Here is a 14,395-nt window from a genome sequence, read left to right on the forward strand (position 1 = left end):
CTGGGTGGAGGTGACTAGAGACCGCACCCCACCAAATGCTGCTTGTCGAAATGACCGCTTCAACTGGCTCTGGGCTAATCTGTTGAAAACCAACTGCGGCTGCAACTGGCCAACTTGCTCTGATACCAACTGTCACGGGGGTAATTCTACAGCGGAAGAAACCCGTGCGGCGTCCTGGCCAAGGCAGGCCAGGACAAGCCTTTGTGCGCTTAGAGGCTAGGAGTTGCCCGCTGGGATGGCTCCACCAAAGTCAGTAGCACTGGATCATGACCTCAAGTCCAATGGCCGGGGCACTCTTCTGGCTCAGACCGGTCCATGGGAGGCGCCGCTTACGTGCTAAAGGGGGACAACCATCATGGAAGGCGACTATGCGCCGATGAGGTGACTTGGCACCGATGTGTAGGGTCTCCTGTATGCCGATGATGACAGGCACCTGTGTGCCATGATGATAGGCCACCGCTTGGGCCGGAACCCACCCGTGCGCTAGGGGCAACGGGATAGCTCAATCAGCTTGGGCAAGGGGCTGGCGAGGTGTAGGGACATGCTTGAGCCAGGCCCGCGTGCCAAGCCTCCCTTGAGTGTCGGCAGCGCAGTGCCGGTCCAACACTGTCCCCATGAGTTAGTGTGCGCCCATGAGGAACCCTGATAGCCATGCTAGCCGTTAACCAGGGCCGCCCCGCAAGGGGATGATGGTCTAGGAGTGCCAAGGTTAGGCACCCAAGGAGGTCGACCACCCCTCCTCAAGGAGTACGTTAAGCTTTCGGTGGTCTGCCTGAAGATGACATCAGTTCTCCCAAAAGTCTTATAGGCGAAAATGACGGGCATGTCCCCAACGTAAGCCTGCCAAGCGTAGGCAAGGCTAAGCCTGCTTTGAACCGTAACACAAGGGCAGCGGTGTGTTGGACAATTTGGGAGGAGAGGAACTAGAGAATATTTCTTGGAAAAGAAAGAAGCTGAAAAGTTGTCGCCGAAGCTATTACCATTAAGGTGGTTCATTGGGTTAAGTCATTGGATCTTTTTAAGGATGTTTCCGACATTGAGGTGATGAGAAAGTGGAAAGAGGTAGCTGATTCTGCTCCAGGTAAGGAGTGGTCAGGCCTATTTGGTCCCCACCCTATAGAGGTTTTATTAAGCTCAACTTTGATGCTAGCAGTGAAGACAATCTAGGTTCATCTGGCATAGGAGTTTTCAGAAATGAGGAGGGAAATATTATTGCACTCTACTCGGGTTAAATTGGAGTTGGAGACATGTCAAGGGCTGAAATCATGGTTGTTATAGAAGGGAATCAAAAGGCTAAAGAGATTGTTGTAAGGCTTAAGTGTTCCTTGTAACTGATGTTAGTGGGACAGTTTCAGCTACTAGTCCTTTCTTTCTTTTTTTTTCTTATTGTTCTTATCCTAGGATATGCCGCCAGGGGCCAATTTTGTCTTTTTTATAAAGATTAATATAAATAGAAGACTGGCGGCTGCCAGTACTGAGTTTGTTTCTCTCTCTCTCTCTCTCTCTCTCTCTCTCTCTCTCTCTCTCTCTCTCTCTCTCTCTCTCTCTCTCTCTCTCTCAATCACCACAAGCAACAACATGGTATCTGATGTAACCGTTTTCGGCCACGTACCAATGTTTTGTGATGTAAAATTTTTTGGCAAAGTACCTCGTTATTCAACCCGGTGGTGGCGTACCTTAGTGACGAGCTACTTGGTGGCGAATTGCCTGGTGGCGAACTACCTGGGGGCGAACTGCCTTGGTGGCGAACTACCTGGGGGCGAACTGCCTGGTGGCGAACTGCCTGGGGGCGAACTGCCTTGGTGGCAAACTGCCTGGGGGCGAACTGCCTGGTGGCGAACTCCCTGGTGGCGAACTGCCTGGTGGCGAACTCCCTCGTGGAGAACTCCCTGGTGGCGAACTGCCTTGGAGGCTAACTCCCTGGTGGCGAACTGCCTGGGGGCGAACTACCTGGTGGCGAACTCCCTGGTGGCGAACTCCCTGGGGGCGAACTGCCTGGTGGCGAACTGCCTTGGAGGCTAACTCCTTGGTGGCGAACCCCCTGGTGGCGAACTGCCTTGGAGGCTAACTCCCTGGTGGCGAACTGCCTTGGAGGCTAACTCCCTGGTGGCGAACTCCCTGGTGGCGAACTGCCTGGTGGCGAACTCCCTGGTGACGAACTGCCTTAGAGAATGTTGGAGCTCCCTGGTGCGGCGCAATCCGACTGCCCTCAGCATGAGGCGGTCTTCTTTCCTTTGTAGGCTGCGGGAGATGAGGGACCTGCGAGAAATTCATCTTTTCCTCCTCTTTGTAGGTGGCGGGAGCCGAGCGACCTGCGAGAACTCCATCTTTTACTCCTCTTTGTAGGTGGCGGGAGCTAAGGGACCTCCGAGAACTCCATCTTTTCCTCCTCCTTGTAGGTGGCGGGAGTTGAGGAACCTCCGAGAACTCCATCTCTTCCTCCTTGTAGGTGGGGGGAGGTGAGGGACTTCCGAGAACTGCATCTTTTCCTCCTCTTCGTAGGCGGCGGGAGCTGAAGGACCTGCGAGAACTGAATCAGAGGCCCCGGGGGTACTTTCTCGGTGGGGGCTCTCCGATGCTTAAGTTAGCACTCTTATTGTAGAGAGCTTTGAAGATAATATGAGAGAGCTAGAGAGCAGGGTTACTTCCCTTTCTTTTCCTTCCCCTTCCCCTTTGGGGGGTGAGGTCTTTATATACCAGAGTCTTCGCGGGTTAGGTGGGTGAAAAGCCTCCAAACGGTAAGACTCGTCGCATCCGGTCAGAACCGGGGTACGGTGGGTAACTCCTCAAGGTCGTCAGGCTGGCGCTTGTGTCAGGCAGCCAGGTCGGCGCCTGGGCCGGGTTGTCAGAGGGGTTCCTGCGTCAGTCAGCTGGTCAGTGTTTAGGCCAGGTCGTCAAGTCGGCGCCTGTGTCAGTCGGCGGGACAGTGCCTAGATCAGGTCGTCAAGTTGGCGCCTGTGTTAGTCGGCGAGTCAGTGTCTAGATCAGGTCGTCAAGCTGGCGCCTTGGCCGGATCATGCGCTAGGCTGGTCCATGTCGGCCAGGTCGCGCAGGCCGCGCGCGCACCGTGCAGTTCGTGGGCGCCGCGTAGGCGCGCGTCAGGCCGCGCGCAGGTCACACCAGGCCAGCCAGACAGGTGCCCGGGTGGGTCACCAACTTCGTAAGTTTGTTGGCTGGGTGTTTTCCTAGTTGTCACGAGGTGCCACGTGTCACAATTTTACTGGAGGGCCAAATCTTCCCTCATCAGTATCAGAGCGGAATTTCTGGGCTGGAGAAGACCTATGATCCTAGCATCAGCCTTTCTAAAGAGGATTGGACATGGCTCCTTCTGTATCAAAAAAAAAAACTAGCGGCGGCTGGTCTCAGTTCTCTCTGGCAGCTGCACTTACAGAAGCCCTAGCGGCAGCTTGTGTTTTCAATCTTCTCTGGCGGTTGTGCTTGCAGAAACCCTAGTAAGTTCTGCGGCTGTACTTCTGCTAAAACCCTAGTGGCCCCAAGTGACAGTTACTGAAAAACCCTACCTGTGTCTGGCATGGGATGGTGCTGGTTTGCTGAAACCCTAATCGAAGGAGGGTGTTGATGGTGCAATGAAACCCTAGCAGGTTCTGATCTAGTGCTGAACAGGTGTGGTTTTGTTTCAGTTTATCTTAGTATTCTTTATCCAATGGTGCGTAGGGCTTATGCCTTGATTATATGATTACTAGTTTGAATAATTGGATGGTTAGAGTGGGGGAACCACATTCAGACTGACCGTAATGTCTGTATTGGTGGTGCTGAACCGATGACCGGACTATTTATTGTTCTGTTTGGACGTTGTAGTGACTGATCTCTTATTCTCAGCAGTAGTTCTTGTGCTCTCACCAATATTCAATAGTTTGTTGCTCACATTCTAGGAGTAAACCCTGAGTTGCCACATCCCAGTTGTGGCGGTTATGCTGTTAGGTGGCATCATCCCAGTTGTGGCGGTTATGCTGTTAGGTGGCATTTGGACTGGTTGGTTGTAATATTCAATGGCAAGTCATGAATTGACCTCACCAGGGAACACCCCAACCCACAACACAGCAGGTATGGGAGGTAAAACCATGGTTTTTTCCATGCCAATTACCCCCTTGAACGGTCTGAACTACCTGGAGTGGGCTAAGAGTGTAAAACTCTATGTAACGGCAAGGGGTAAGGCCGGTTACATCAATGGAAGGGTGAAAGAACCCAAGGGGGAGACGGCTGAACATGATAGGTGGGACCAAGAAAACAGTATGGTGATGTCTTGGCTCCTCACAGCCATGGAACCTGATGTGAAAAAGAATTTTATGTAGGCAGACACCGCCAGTGAGATCTGGGAACAGGCCAGAATTACCTATTCTGAGCAAAGGCATTATGCCAAGATTTACCAACTACAAGCTGAGTCCTCAACATGTAAACAGGGAAACCGTAGCTTGTCCCCATATTATTCAGTTCTTACCTCCATATGGAAGGAGTTGGACCATTATTAGGCCATAGAGTGGAAGCACGATGATGATGCTAAGGCCTACAGGAAGTTGATCTCTCAACAATAAGTGTTTGCTTTCTTGTTAGGGCTGAACCTTGTATATGAACCATTCATGGTGCAGATCCTAGGAAGCAAATAATTGCCTACAATACACGAAGTATACTCCCTTGTCCAATCTGAAGAAAGCAGGCGAAGTGTGATGGTTACAGCTGAGGGGGAGCAACAAGTTGCCTTGGTTGCGGTGAATAACAGCTCAACAGGGAAGAGAAGTGATCCTAAGAAGGCAGATGATAAACATAAACTCTTTTGTACCCATTGTAGAAGGTCATGACATACACGTGACACCTGTTGGGACATCCACGGGAAACCCAAGTGGGCAGCAAAGAATCAAGAACAGAGTAAAGGTCACTTGAAAAGAACGAGTGCAGCACATGTGGCAACCCAAAACACTCAGGTTGCCGGTAGTACCCGGGACCCTCCTAATAAGCCTGACCCCAAGGAGGATATAATGAACTCATTCAAAGAGCATTTGGAATCTTATGGTAGGGCATTGCGGCAATTGGACAGCTCAGTCACTGGTACTCCCTCTACCTCTTTTGCATCTACTTCAGGTAATGTGGCTTATGCATTCCATGTCACTTCCACAGATTCCCCTTGGATTATTGACTCAGGGGCCTCAAATCACATGACCGGTAAGCCTAACCTGTTCCATTCTTATAGCCTTTTGTCAGGAAGGGATAGAGTGAGACTTGCAGATGGTTCCTTTTCTTCCATTGCAGGTCAAGGATCGATATCCCTTCCCCATGGCCTTTAACCTGAATTGTGTATTGCATGTCCCTTAACTTCCCATAAATTTGCTTTCAATTAGTAGCATTACAAGTTATTTAAACTGTAGTGTAACCTTTTTTGCTGACTCGTGTTTTTCAGGACCTAACTTCTAGGAGGATGATTGGTAGAGGAAGCCTAGTGGACGGTCTCTACATTCTCGACAACAAAGTTGGTCTCTCCATGTCATCCTCAGAGTCACATAGTCAGTCAAATAAGAATCAAATTTTGTTGTGGCACAGTCGTTTAGGTCATGTTTCTTTCGAAGTAATAAAATGTTTGTTTCCACTTTTATTTAAGTCATGTTCAGTGTCAGAGTTCATGTGTCAAACGTGTCAGTTGAGTAAACAATGTAGAACAACCTTTCATTCAAGCAATAAAAGATCAAATGTTCCTTTTCATGTTGTGTATTCTGATGTATAGGGGCCTACAAATGTAATCTCTGAGGGTGGATATAAGTATTTTATTACATTGATTGATGATTACTCTCGCTATACATGGGTAATCCCTATGCGTAGCAGAGACGAGGTTCCAAAGATAGTGAAAGACCTCCAGAGGATGGTGTTTACACAGTTCCATGCTGAAATACAAATCTTCCAATCCAATAATGCTAAGGAATACTTCCATGGGGAGTTAAATGAGTTCTTCGCCTCCCATGGGTCTATTCATAGAAGCTCATGCGCCAAAACACCACAGCAAAATGGGGTTGCAGAAAGAAAAAACAGATACCTCCTTGAGGTAGCCCACGGGATGATGTTACACATGAATGTCCCAAAAAGGTTTTGGGTGGATGCTATACTTACAGCTGCGTATGTCATCAACTGCATGCCCTCCAGAGTATTGAATTACATGGCCCCTCATCAGTTACTGTACCCTCAGTCACCTTTATTTTCCATCCCCATGAAAGTCTTTGGTTGTCGGGCCTTTGTCCATGATTTGTCTCCATCCAGAGATAAGTGACCCTCGTTCCATTCCTTTTGTCTTCCCGGGGTACCTATCCTCTCAAAAGGGATATCGGTGTTTTGACCCAGTTAGTCGTAAATATTTTGTGTCCATAGATGTGTCCTTCTTTGAGTCCGAGCCGTTCTTCCCTCCTCCTCAAAGGAATAGTCGTAAATATTTTGACCCAGTTTCAGGTGTCTCTTCCTTCTATTCCGGACCTCACTCCCTTCTGTGTCTTCCAACGTACTCATCGGAGAGATCAGCAGTGTGATAGAAATGTGGAGAAGCCGAACACTGAGCAACTAACATCATCAGAATCCCAGGAGGTAAGTCCAACCCCTAACCCTACTCCCACTGTGGACGACCTAGACATCCCTATTGCTCAACGGAAGGGAGTTAGGTCTTGCACTACCAAACACCCCATTACCCACTTTGTTTCCTATGACCACATCTCTCCCTCGTACTGAGCCTTCCTATCGGCAGTTGAATGCATCCATGTTCCCAAGAATGTTGTGGAAGCCTTAAAATACCCTGAATGGATAGATGCCATGAAGGAGGAGATTGATGCCCTCCACAAAAGTCAGACTTAGGAATTGGTGGATCCTCCAGAGGGGAAAGAACCCGTGGGGTGCAAATGGGTGTTCACAGTTAAGCACAAGGCAGATGGAATAGTTGAAAGGTACAAAGCAAGACTGGTAGCCAAAGGGTACACACAGGTATATGGAGTTGACTATGATGAGACTTTTGCTCCAGTGGCTAAGATGAACTCGATTAGGGTTCTCCTATCCTTAGCTGCTAACTTTGACTGGGAATTGCATCAACTGGACATAAAGAACGCCTTCCTAAATGGTGACTTGGAAGAAGAGGTATACATGGTTCAACCTTCTGGATTCTCTGCCAAGGGAAGTGAAAACAAGGTGTGCAAGCTACGGAAGTCTCTCTACGGCTTAAAAAAGTCTCCCAGAGTCTGGTTCAGTAAGTTTCACATGGTAGTTCAAGAGATGGGGTTCCAACAGTGCTAGTCTGATCATACACTTTTTGTGAAGAGATGTCAAGAGCAGGTTGTCGTATTGATAGTGTATGTAGAGGATATCATCATTACAGGGAGTTGGAGTTCAGAGATACAGAAATTGAAACAATTCCTTGCATCCAAATTTGAAGTGAAAGATCTAGGACTCCTAAAGTATTTCCTTGGGATCGAAGTTGCCCGTTCAAAAAGGGGTATCTTTGTCTCTCAAAGGAAATACACCCTTGATCTATTACGGGATACATGTAAATTAGGTGCAAGGCCGGCAAACACTCCTATGGATGCGGACCACAAGCTAGGTGGCTGTATTGGTGAACCTCTGAAAGATGTAAAGCAGTTCCAAATGTTAGTGGGAAAGCTGATTTATCTATCCATTACCTGTCCAAATATTGCCTATTCAATTGGAGTTCTAAGCCAGTTTATGCACTCTCCTAAAAAGCCACACATGGAGGCAGCAGAGAGAGTCCTTAGATACCCGAGGAAACATTCAGGAACAGGCCTACTATTCAGTAAACACAATCACCTAAAAGTGTAAGTCTTTACAGATGCTGATTGGGCAGGAGTTGTGGATGATAGAAAGTCCACTAGTGGGTATTGCACATTTGTGGGAGGAAATCTGGTGACCTGGAAGAGCAAGAAGTAAGGTGTGGTAGCAAGATCAAGTGCAGAAGCTGAGTATAGAGATATGGCACATGGGGTGGCTGAAGTCCTTTGGCTAAAGAACCTCCTAGGTGAGCTTGGAGTTGCTGTTCATAATCCTATGTCTCTTTACTGTGACAACAAGGCTGCAATAAACATCGCCAGCAACCCGGTCCTACATGAGAGGACTAAGCATATTGAGGTGGATAAGCACTTCATAAGAGAGAAACTAGAAAAAAGGGAAATTTGTATCCCTTATGTCAACTCCAAGGAACAACTTGCTGATCTCACAAAAGGACTTCCGTGTTCACAGCACAATGAGCTAGGTGACAAGTTGGGCATGATAGACCTCTTCAGCGCAACTTGAGGGGGAGTGTTGTAAGGCTTAAGTGTTCCTTGTAACTGATGTTGGTGGGACAGTTTCAGCTACTAGTTCTTTCTTTCTTTTTTTCTTATTGTTCTTATCCTAGGATATGCCACCAGGGGCATACTTGTAATTTTGTTTTTTATAATGATTAATATAAATAGAAGACTGGCGGCTGCCAGTACTGAGTTTGCTTTTCTTTCTATCATCCGTACCTCTTTCTCTCTCTCTCTCAATCACCACAAGCAACAACAGAGATAAATATCAGAAAGTTGTTAATTGGAGGTGATTTAAAGCTTGTAATTAGCTGGCTTCAAAAAGAGGAGGATGGATTGTGGTGTTACATATTTGAGAAGTAAAGCTGTTTAATTGCTACAAGGGACTTGTAATTGGTTTAAAAGAGATATAAATGCCTTTGCTGATACACTTGCTAAACAATGGATGGGAAGGAATTGTTTATTTTGGGCTGTCTTGTAACTTTATCTTCTGCTTGGGAGGGCTAACAGTGCTTATCCCTTCCCTTTTTCATTGTACTAAAGTTATTCCTCTTTATTGAATTTGATTCTGTTATTGAACAAAGGAAAAAAAAAAGAGATCACAAAGCACCTCACCTCTCTGGTTTCATTTCATTTTATCTCCAACAATCAAGGCAATACATTCACAGTATTCAAAACCCACCTCAATTAGACCACCGAGAAACTGAAAAATAACTGAAAAGTCAATTAGATTAAAGCCCAACTCCACTTCAAAATACCTTGAGATGCAAAAAGGGCCTTCAAAAATTGATCAAAACACAAAAATACAAAAAAGAGTGTCAAATAGCCACTCGATAGAAAGACAACTGTGAAGAAACCTCATGGAGAAAGAACTGAGATACAAACCTATTTCATTCATTTGAAGTATTTAACAATAGCTATGAAAAAAAAAAAGCATGAAGAGATAACTGACTTATGATTTGTGCTACTGTTAATATGATTTTCGGATTATTTCAGTGGTTCCTTGAGGATTCTGTTTTTTTTCTGTAGGTGGTTTCATTTATGGAGGAGCTAGGTTTTGATGGTGAAAGCATAGGGAGAATACTTAGTCGCTGTCCTGAAATATTTGCTGCTAGCGTCGACAAAACTCTGAAGAGGAAGCTCAAATTTCTTGCTGATATTGGTATCTCCGAGGATCACCTTGCCCGGGTTATTAGGAAATATCCAGAGCTTCTTGTGTCTGATATAGATAAAACATTACTGCCAAGGTAACTCCTGAATTCTGAAGCTTATATTTTTGTTTGTGGTTTATTATGCTTGACATGAAAACACCTTTACCTTCTTAATGTCCTGTTGCAAAAAAAAAAAGTGTAAACAACCACTGTACTTTTAGTGCCCATTTGGAAGTGTAATGGCTTCTGGCTTTATGAGGTGGGCCCCACCCAGGCAGTCCATAAGAATGTTCAGTGAAAATACTGGAAAGCCAAAAATATGGCTTTCCACTGAAGCTTCTTTTTGTGACTTCTCCAAAGCATCTCAGTGAAATCAGCTCAATCAAAGGTTCAACCATCCCAAACAGGCCCTTAGTTTGTAAAGTAGCTATTAGCTTGACTCTTCGGAGACCACTTGCAAATAGGATGATTTTGAATGTGATGATACCATTGTCTTGGTTTGCCTCCATTGATCGAATGAATCCACAAAATGGTGAATACGTTGAATTGAACGGATTTGAAACCCTCATCCTCATCATTTTTATTTTCCTATTTTCCAGTCTTTTTTCCCTTGGGGTTTGGGGGAAGATGGTGTTGAGCATTTTGGAATCCCTTACTCGATGGATCTTAAATCTTTAGGATGTAGGTACCCTTTTTGACAGTTTCATTTGAAATACCTATCTTGGATAGAATCTAGTAACATGCCCACCTCAGGTTCCATTTACACACCTTGATCGCCCTAAATGTTCACACCGCCATCTTGAGGTTTTGCTGTTTAATGTATGAGCCTTTAAAGCATGGGGTCCTTGATGTATAGTCATTAAATACCCTTTTTTTATAGATTCATTTTGAAGTACCTTTTCTTGGATAGAATCTTGAAACATGCCTATGTCAGTTTCCATTTACACTCCTTGATCATCTTAAGGCTGTGTTGGGTTTGAAAGAAAAGGTAGGGAAACCTATTCAACTATGTAAAGGTTTCCCTTCCTTTCCCTATTCCTTTCCTTTCAAACCAAACACATCCTAAATGTTCACACTACCAGGTTGATGCTTCACTATGTGATGTATGAGCATGCAAAGCATGGGGTCCTCAATAAATACCTGACTATTATTGTGCTACCCACCTTTCATTCTAGCAAACTTGGCTACTGCTTTAAACACTAGTTCAGATTTAACCCTGCACCCTTTTTGTTTTGATAGTTTCATTTTGAAGTATCTTTCTTGGATAGAATCTGGAAATATGCCCATTTCACTACCAGGTTGATGCTTCACTATGTGATGTTGAGCATGCAAAGCATGGGGTACTCAATAAATACCTGACTATTATTGTGCTACCCATCTTTCACTCTAGCAAACTTGGCTACTGCTTTCAACACTAGTTCAGATTTAACCCTACGCTTTTTTTGTTTTGATAGTTTCATTTTGAAGCATCTTTCTTGGATAGAATCTGGAAATATGCCTATTTCAGTTTCGTTTTACACATCTTGATCACCGTAAATGTTCGAACTGCCAGTTTGATGTTTTGCTGTGCTGTCTGATTATTCAAAGCATGGGATCATCAATAAATACCTACCTCTTATTGTCCTACCAGTCTTCCACTGAACTTGGCTACTGCATTTAACACCTTGGTGTTGACATAAATACATATTACATTCGAAACTAATATTATTATGAGTGTTAGATTGTAACTGCATTCATGTGACAGAATGAAGTATTTGATGAAGACTGGATTGTCTAAGAGAGAGGTGGCATCTATGGTTCGTAGGTTCTCACCTTTACTAGGTTACAGTGTAGAGGAGGTTTTAAAACCAAAGCTTGAATTCCTTGTCAACACCATGGAGAAGCCTGTGAAGGATGTTGTGGAGTATCCAAGGTACTTCAGCTACTCCTTGGATAAGAAGATAAAACCAAGGTTTTGGGTGCTCAAGGGCCGCAATGTGGAATGTAGCCTAAAAGATATGTTGGGTAAGAATGATGAAGATTTTGCAGCAGACTACATGGGTATTGGAAAGATGCTTGTTCCTCTTCTATGATAGTTTGTGAAGAATAGTTGTGTAGATTATAAATGGAAATGAAAGTTTCTCGGTAAATTGGGATGTAAATTATATTTTTTAAGTTATTGGAAAAACAAAGCTTTTCATTTCATGGTATATGCTGTTTCACCGAACTTATCAAAACCATAGTAATACAATCTAGGCCTGTCGAAATTCCAGAGTAGTGGGAAGGACGGTTTTGTTTGTAAGTTGGATCTGGAAAAAGCGTACGGTTTAGTGGATTAGGGCTTTTCTGAAGGATGCTATGGAAAGTTTTGGATGTAGTAATAGATGGTGTAGATGGATATTTGGGTTGTATTAGGACCTGTCATTTTCAATTTTTGTTAATGGAACAATTGTAAATCGTTTTTTAGCCCTTAGAGGAATTAGGTAAGAGGATTCACTCTCCTCTTTCCTTGGTTAATCTCCCAAAATCAAGACAATACATTCACATTATTCAAAACCCACCTCAATTAGATCGCTGAGAAACTGATAAAGAACTGAAAATCAACTAGATTAAAGCCCCACTCCAGTTCAAAATACCTTGAGATGCAAAAGGAGTCTTCAAAAATTGGTCAAAACACATGTACAAAAAATAACTTGTATTTTTAAGTTATTGGAAAAATGAGGCTTTTCATATCAAAACCCTAGTCATACAATCTAGGCCTGTCTAAATTCCAGAATAGGCAGGCATGAGATTGGAGGTCCCCACTTCCAACTAAAACCTGGGTATTGTGCTTGAGCTTGAAAAGCCCATCCCCAAAATTCCCTGAAAAATAAGCTCATGACCAAAAGTGTAAGTCGGCCTGGTCCAGTGGAAAGTTGAAGCTCAACTTTGAATTTAGGGCCTGTTCGTTTTTTGGATTCTGAGGGGAGGAAGGTGGGTCAGTGGGATTTTGGTTTTTATTGGCTAAGATACATATGTTCTTTTTTTTATGTTTATGTGGGGTTCATGAAAATTTTATTTTTCTTGGGTATCGCTTATCTGGGTTACTGATACTCATCTCCCAAATGGATAAGTAATTTTTTCATCTAAGGAGAAAGTTGTCAACACTTGGATGGGACAAAATTGATCTTTTTTATAATAGTTGTTTATGACTAAAACGGCTTTTGTCTTATTTATCTGAAAAATAAAAGAACATGGATAAATGCACTTATCCCGGTAAATAACTTTTCAAAAAAACAAATTACCCTGGCATATAATCAAACCATATATGTAGTGTCAATAGTTTTAGTGAACAGTTCCACCAACCGAGTAAGGTTTTAACTAAAAAATTAAGAGGCACTGCCATGGCAAAGAAGGGGATGACGTTTGCAGTGCAACCACAATTGATTGCGAGTCCGAACGAAGATCCTCCATCCTTAACTGTATGCTTTCAAAAGCCTTGGCTAGGAGAGATAAGACCTCCCTTGCAGCTCTGTTTCCTCTACTAAACCTAAACCTTGAGAGTAAAACTTTCCTCTTGCAGCACCTATATAAGATGATTCCCTTGTTAGAAATACAAATCCTTCTGCTAGGAGAGATAGGACTTCCATCACAAAATAGAGCATAATTGATGCCTTTTATTAGTTGATTGCCACAACTTCTATGTGACTGCACCTGATGTTTGGATTTCCCTTTAAGACCTGATATGCCCTCTTATCTATACTTTCTTTCGGTTTGCCTAACCAATCGTGAGTGAATACCCTCGTGTTGGGTATTCGGTTGCCACCTTTTACTAAGCCTTAATGTACTGGATGATATCATAAAATCTATTTTTACTTTCCAAAATTATCCCCATTTCTACCTGAACAGTTGAACCATTGATTTGCAACTCGGAGGCAAAAACAGTTCAACCTCTGGGTCGATTTTTAATTAATATTTAATTACTTAATAGAAAATTGTTTAGTTAATACTTAACTACTTAATAAATGCTAAAAATTTTAATTATTTTTAAATAATTGATATTAATAATTACTTTACTAAAATTAAATAATTAATAAATTAATAGTTAATTAATAATAATTAGTTACTAACTACTAAATAAAAATAATTAAATATTCAATTAATCAATTGTTTTGTTTAATTATTTAACTATTGAATAATTAGTTACTTATATGAATAATTAATAAATATTTATTGTTTATTAACTATGAATAATTTATTTAATAATCATTCATTTTTACCTATTTTTTTTTTATTTATTAATAATTTCTAGTTGTATATTTTTTAAAAACATTATTTAATTATTTATCACTTTTTATTAATTTATTTGTTTTTTAATCATTTTATATTCATTAATTAATTGCTAATTATATTATTAAATAGCTAAAGAAATTTTCTTATATCCTAGGTTGAAACAGTCAATTGTAATTTTTTAGAACTCAACATGCAGATTTCAGAATATTGCCTACATTTACATATCAGAACCAATAAAAGTTCTCCAAATCCTATACACCTCTTAAAGTAATTATTACAGTTTTAGATGCTACATGTTAGAGGAAACAAACAGGCTCTAAATGCCCATTTGGAAAGCTAAGAAGTTATGTTTGGTGAAAACCTAAAAGGCAAAAATTTGTTTCATTGAGGCAAGACAATAACGCTATTTTTAGTAGCTTCTTCAAAGCGATTCAGTGAAAGTAGCTGATCAGTCAAAGCTGAATCCCTCCCAAATGGGCTCCAGAAATTTGAGCTAGCATAACAAGCTATGTTCTATGGAACAATGGAGGAGAAATTACTTCTCACGGAAAGGGGTTTTATACCAATGCCTGCAATTGAGGGCGAAGCCACCTTATAGTTCCAAGTGTATGCAACCTCATATTCAACTTGAACAGTGAAGGTTTCAGGAGACATAGTGGCGGGGAATCCTCATTGTTGTAGCCTGTAAGACCAAAAAGTTTTGTTGTCTCTCTC

At 42.8% G+C, this 14,395-nt stretch overlaps 1 protein-coding gene across 1 annotated transcript in view; it reads left to right on the top strand.

The window, feature by feature from the left end:
- The window catches only part of LOC148870062 (Mitochondrial transcription termination factor family protein), a 68,036-nt gene extending 56,417 nt beyond the window's left edge, over positions 1–11,619 (top strand). The window contains exons 6-7 of the mRNA XM_088973360.1: positions 9,309–9,526; positions 11,175–11,619. Coding sequence (XP_088829486.1) covers positions 9,309–9,526; positions 11,175–11,502 — 546 coding nt within the window. The 3' untranslated portion in view covers positions 11,503–11,619. The remainder of the gene's footprint in view (positions 1–9,308; positions 9,527–11,174) is intronic.
- The last annotated feature ends 2,776 nt before the right edge of the window (positions 11,620–14,395 follow it).

This window comes from Nelumbo lutea, chromosome 2, assembly GCF_056320005.1.
Source record: "Nelumbo lutea isolate HS-2025 chromosome 2, American lotus-T2T, whole genome shotgun sequence".
Taxonomy (NCBI): domain Eukaryota; kingdom Viridiplantae; phylum Streptophyta; class Magnoliopsida; order Proteales; family Nelumbonaceae; genus Nelumbo; species Nelumbo lutea.